Here is a 5848-nt window from a genome sequence, read left to right on the forward strand (position 1 = left end):
TAAGGCAAACAGAGGAAAAAGGGAAGAGCACTGAAAACAACAGAACCAGCAGAGGAACACCAAACACGTAATATAAACCAGAAAATCAGAGCTAAGAGAAGAAAAGAACACGAAAAAATAAGAAGAAAAGAAGGCAAACAAGAGGGAAAGGGAAGAGAAGAGCCGTTGAAAAAGACCATTCCTCCTGATAACCACACAGGAAGTCAAGAAGAGCGGAACCATTATTGGAACGGCAGAGTTTGTAAACATGGCAGACGAGGCGGCGAGGAGGCGAGAGCTGAGGCGGAGGAAGATACTGGAGAATGCTGAGGAGAGGAAGAGAAAGATTTTTGGCACCACGAAGATCAAAGAGGAGAAAGAAACGCCAGGTGAGAGAGTGAGAAAGAGAGAGGGCAGCCTGTATTAGTGAGAGTGAACTTTATGTCCTGCCTCTCCCTGCCTCTCATTTCCTGTCAGTGAATAAGATGACTTAGAGGCATGACAGTGGTATCCTCCCTGTTCACAAACGCCCTCCCCTTTTTCTACGACAATTTTCCAAGGCCACAGACAACTAGCCAGGTTTTCATGACAATTTCTCCTTTTAATCAACTATAAATCTTGCCAATTCATCACCAGAACCATAAAATCACGAGTGTCTTGAACTGGAGCCTTTGGAAAGTAGTGACACCTTGTTCTCTCTCTAAGACGATTTTTCAAGGCCACAGAGACAACCAGCCGGTTTTTCATGATATTTTCTCCTTTTAGTAAACTAGAAATCTTGCCAATCCATCATCATAACCATAGAAACACTCTTAACAACACTAGTATCTTCAACTGGAGCCCTTGGAAAGTAGTGACACCTTGTTCCCTCTCTAAGACGATTTTCCAAGGCCAACAGAGACAACTAGCTGGATTTTCATGATAGTTTCTCCTTTTAGTAAACTAGAAATCTTGCCAGAACCATAGAAACACTTTTGAAAACACGAGTATCTTCAACTGTAGCCCTTGGAAAGTAGTGACACCTTGTTCTCTCACTAAAATGATTTTCCAAGGCCAACAGAGACAACTAGCTGGGTTTTCATGACAGTTTCTCCTTTCAATATACTAGAAATCTTGCCAGTGTATCACCAGAACCATAAAAAAAAAACAAGAGTATCTTCAACTGGTCCCTTTGGAAAGCAGTGATGGTGAGAGAGCAAAGTGTTTCACAATACAGACTTATATCCTGTCTTTCTCAAGATCTGGTGTTGTGCTGTGCTTAATTTGTGTCTCTGTTGTGAGTCAGTGTTGCCAATAGCTTCTTGTATACTCTCGTTGTGCTTTCCCTCCCTTGGCCAGCAGGGAACCTGCTGGCTGAGTGGTTCATTGTGTTGGAACCTAAAAATTACAGGATTTTGGCCCTTGAAAAAAAGTATATGGGGATGTTTTGGGCTGGGATAGCAAATATGAATTGAAATATGGGTTCCCTAACCTAACTGGGGATCTATGCCCCTTAACACCCCCCCTTACTTAACTAATGGACTGGTGTGCCCCATTTGTCCACCAAACCAAACAGGGGCTGTCTCCCTAGAACCTCACAACATAGCCTAACTTAGCGGGTGCTGCACCTGCTCCACGACCCACCACCTAATCTAAAGTTGGACTCTAACCTCCACCCCCTGACCTACCTACCCACCTATTGTGAATGATGTGAGTGTGTGGTGCCTTGTCTGGCTCACCCAATGTGGGATTGCCGGCCTAGTGACTAGTGTATAGACGGCACGGCTTCCTCCAGGCCTCTCCACTTGTTCCTGCTGCTGCCACTGCATGTCTCTTCTAGGCCACGCTTGTAAAGCTGCTTATCTCCTCTTCAATAGTCTGCCTTGCCTTCGTGTGTTGTCTGTAGATTGTCTGTTACCATTCCATCACTGTGTCACTTGAAGTTGTCTACTTTGTGCATTGTGTGTTCTGTCCTTGCTTGTGTCTTCCCCAGTAGAGTCCTTAGTTAGCCACACTCCAAGCTGGAGTAGCCACAGTACAGCTGATTACTTGGTTGCTCATATTGCTGCAAGATTACATGACTATATGAGCCTGCTGTCCTGCATGAGGGGTGCCGCTGTGCTGCAGAGCCTCTTGGTGGTGCTCTGGATGCTTTACACCTTCTATGTGCATGGCCTCCTTGCCTCCATTTGCTCCATTTGATCACTCTGCCATGAAGCAACACAGTAGCATCACAGGCCGTCAGCTTGCTACCCGCTGATCACCAGGACATTCACTCTGCTTCTCACATAAGGCAGACATTCTTGTATCTGCTAGTCAGAGATGCTTTTATCTGACACACTCACATACATATACACATCACCTTTATGACACTCAGGAATCTTTCAGTGTGTGAGGACCCGCCGCTGCCGCCGCTGACCCGGCAGACGCCACCCAAGGAGACTTTCCCTCTGAGGGAAGGCAGCGTGCTGGCTGCCGAGGAGCCCGTGTGTGATGGCCGTGACCTCCAGGACAGCATAGACACTGGCCAGCCTCCACTGGCAACACACAACTCCCACAACATCAGCGACGATTCCTTCCCTCTCAACACCCCACTCACCTCCACACCGCGGCCGGAGCGACACAGTCCCACAGTCCTGTCTCCTGGCTCTCGGCTGCTTAACGGCACCGTACCAGACTCTACTGAACAGTTCCTCAACCTGAGCCGGCTGTCTGCAGCCAATGGAAGCCTTGCCTCCCCTGGGGCCGAGGCCGCACCCAGACCAGAGCCGGAGTCATCCCGGGCTGTGGTGGTGCCAATGTTGCTGGCCCTGCTGGTGTGCTGCCTCCTGTCCCTCAATCTGGGCTACATTGTATCCAATAGCATTGCATTTCCATTCCTGCTGTGGGAGAGCCACAGCCTGTGGTGCAGATGGCAGGCCCTGCAGGCCGCCTCCCGGGGCAGGTCCAGCCTGCTGGTGGTGGCCCTCATGCTGAGTGGGGTGAACCAGACTACCATTTCCATCTATGTGGTCATAATGAGTGTGATGAAGTGCTTTATGGAAGACTTCTTCCTGTACATATTTACCGTAGTGATGTGGTCCAGCACGGTGGGGCTGCCCGGCTTGTCCAGCCTGCAAGACCAAGCAGCCCAGCCTGGCGTGGCCTTTGCACCGGAGCAGGTGTTTGCCAGCGAGGATGTGGACAGCCTGGAGGAGTTTTGAGGGAGAGTATTTATTGAGTATTTATCTTTTCAGGATTTGTAAAGAATTGCCATATTGTGCAATGATTATGTGCGTACCTTTAGGGCGACAGATGGCTTTCTTCAAGTAACGCTTACATGATCAGTAATCATCAGCCTCCACTTACTTACCGTTAAAGTTGCATCGTCGTCCAGTGTTATTGTCATGGTGGCAGGAACATGAACATGAACCATTGACACACACACACACACACTTTATTTCATGTGCAGGCATTTGTTAAGGCACAGGAGTTGGTTTGCAGGGTGTCAAAGGAATGCTGCCGCTGCTGCTCACGTCTTTGCCACAGCCTCACTCTTGCCAAGTCCTGCCATTGAAATTTACGCTGCTGCAGATCACTTGTTATTTTTGTTTATTGATATGTTTAATCTTTGTCTGTTGTTATTAGGGTATTTTGTGCCAAATTATGCTGGTGTGCTTTACTTCAATGAAAGGTTGTCACTAGTGAATTGGTGATCAGAGGTGAAACCTTGACAATGGCTAGGGACATGAGGGAAATAGAGTGAAGGAGACAAACTGAGGTTCTTGAGAGGGATTTGCAAATTAAGACCATTTTACTAACTATATATTTACACGTAATCTTGCTGCTCATCAAGTAAACACAGAGCTTTTCCTTCAAAACTGTGATGATTGCATAGAAATATTTCGTCTCCTCTTCAGTTTACACAGCAAATATCTTATACTTATGCCACAGACATTGCATAATAAAGTTGTGTACCCATCTGTCAACATATCAGATGTGGGTGGTGAAGACTGGGGCTCATATTCTCAAACACTTCTGTGCTTCACCTCAACTATTTCAGAAGGCTTTATCTAAATTTACAAGTTTTTGAGGTATTTTTATGGTTCTAGAGGCAGAGTGACAAGATTTCTATATTATCAACTGGAGAAACATTCTTGAAAACCTGGCTAATCATATCAGTAGCCTTGGAAAATAGTCATGGTGAGAGAGCAGAGTGTTTCTGAATATGGGCATGGGGTGTTTGAGTGTGCACTGAGTTGAGGAGTTGTGTTGTTGCAGCCCGGCAGGAGTGGAATGCTGGCAGTCCTTCTCTCCTGTGTCTGGTTTTTCTGCCTTATAACTTAGACCACTATGAGATGAGGAGGAGTGTAATGTCACCTCAGGTTCTATATTGGCGTGCCCTTTATTAGATTCCATGATATGTTTTCTAGGAAGCAAGGTTTAAGTAGCTTTTGTTCTGTTTGGTTGTATTTATTTTCCTAGTCTTATAATCTTGGAAAAATTATATGATTCTGTTTTTTTGTGTGTTTCTTTCTGTATGGGCATTAGTGATGTGTCTAAAGGGGCTATCACACTGGCCTATGATACACGGAACGCGGGCCATGGTTCTTGGTACGAAACCAGGAACACTATCACACACAAGCTGCCCGTGTTCTTGTTATGCTAGGCAAACTGCCCACTAACCAAGACAAAGCCTAATCAAAATAAACCAGAACAAAACCATGCCACTTATACCTCAGCCTGTGCTTTGTCCAGGAACTGCATTTGCACTTCCTCTTGTTGAAGAAAAGTAAGTAAAAAAAACTAGAGAAAAGCTGAGACGTGCGCGATGGCAACTTTACAGTCAGAGGTGGTTGCCATGAGCCCAAACTATCGACATGATATATATATATATATATATATATATATATATATATATATATATATATATATATATATATATATATATATATATATATATATTTTTTTTTTTTTTTTTCCTCTAAATTGATGAAATATTATTTAATATTCCAATATGAAAAATTTAGTCACATTCTTTTTAGTTCAAATGAAAAGTTTTTATTACATATATCATGTTTACTTTCCATTGGGATAGCATACGGAGAACCAGGATGGATATGAAGCCATCCCAACTTGGTTCCGCTAATCCCGGGCAAGTTCCAGCTATCTAGAGCGGATGTTCCTGGTTCCGCGTATCATAGGCCAGTGTGATAGGGCCTTAATTTATGCACAGCTCATCTTGGACAGTCTGTAGTCCACAAGTAAAGCTTAGAGTCCGAACAAATATTAGAAGACATAGATGGACACATTCACTTCTTTATCCTGTTATATTCTGGTGTTTTCTGAGTGACCCTTTGTTTTGTACTGGTGTGATCAGGGTACTTGTATATATTTCCCATGTGTTGCTTTCCTGGGAGTGGTCACCTGCCTCCTGATTTCACATTTTGTATGATGCTTATATTCCCTGAAGAGTGAAGGAAACACCAGGGAAGATGCATCATGTAGTACTGCGCTCCTCGAGGTCGCAGGGGTGTGGCCAACACTGGGACAGGAGTGTCAGGGAATTCAATAAACTCCTTCCCTCCTCCTCCTTGTTTTCTTCACATTAACAGGCAGCAGAGTGATACAGAGGTACTTTATTCAACCTTCATGTCAGGTGTTGTCTTATCTGGAGAGTATATGGGTTGGAAAGTGATGCAGCTTCTATGCATTTCTGTGACTCTAGGTTTAGTTAGGCAGAGCAGTCTAACCACATTACTAGATGGTTCAATACTACTGCTGCTACATTCCTTTATAAAGTGTAAAGGACAACCAAGAGGGACAGGACCAGAGGACAATGAACTGTCATCTCTTTCTGTATATAAGGACATGACATGTACATTTAAAAAAGGAGGAAAGAACACTGCAC

General features: G+C 44.7%; 1 protein-coding gene across 1 annotated transcript in view; it reads left to right on the forward strand.

The window, feature by feature from the left end:
- LOC123503073 overlaps window positions 1-4458 on the forward strand; it is a 4499-nt gene extending 41 nt beyond the window's left edge. The window contains exons 1-2 of the mRNA XM_045252477.1: window positions 1-368; window positions 2347-4458. The exon at window positions 1-368 is cut by the window's left edge and continues 41 nt beyond it. Of these exons, the coding sequence (XP_045108412.1) occupies window positions 248-368; window positions 2347-3161 (936 nt within the window). The 5' untranslated portion in view covers window positions 1-247 and the 3' untranslated portion in view covers window positions 3162-4458. The remainder of the gene's footprint in view (window positions 369-2346) is intronic.
- Window positions 4459-5848: the final 1390 nt, after the last annotated feature.

This window comes from Portunus trituberculatus, chromosome 13 (genome assembly GCF_017591435.1).
Source record: "Portunus trituberculatus isolate SZX2019 chromosome 13, ASM1759143v1, whole genome shotgun sequence".
NCBI classification, from domain to species: Eukaryota; Metazoa; Arthropoda; class Malacostraca; order Decapoda; family Portunidae; genus Portunus; species Portunus trituberculatus.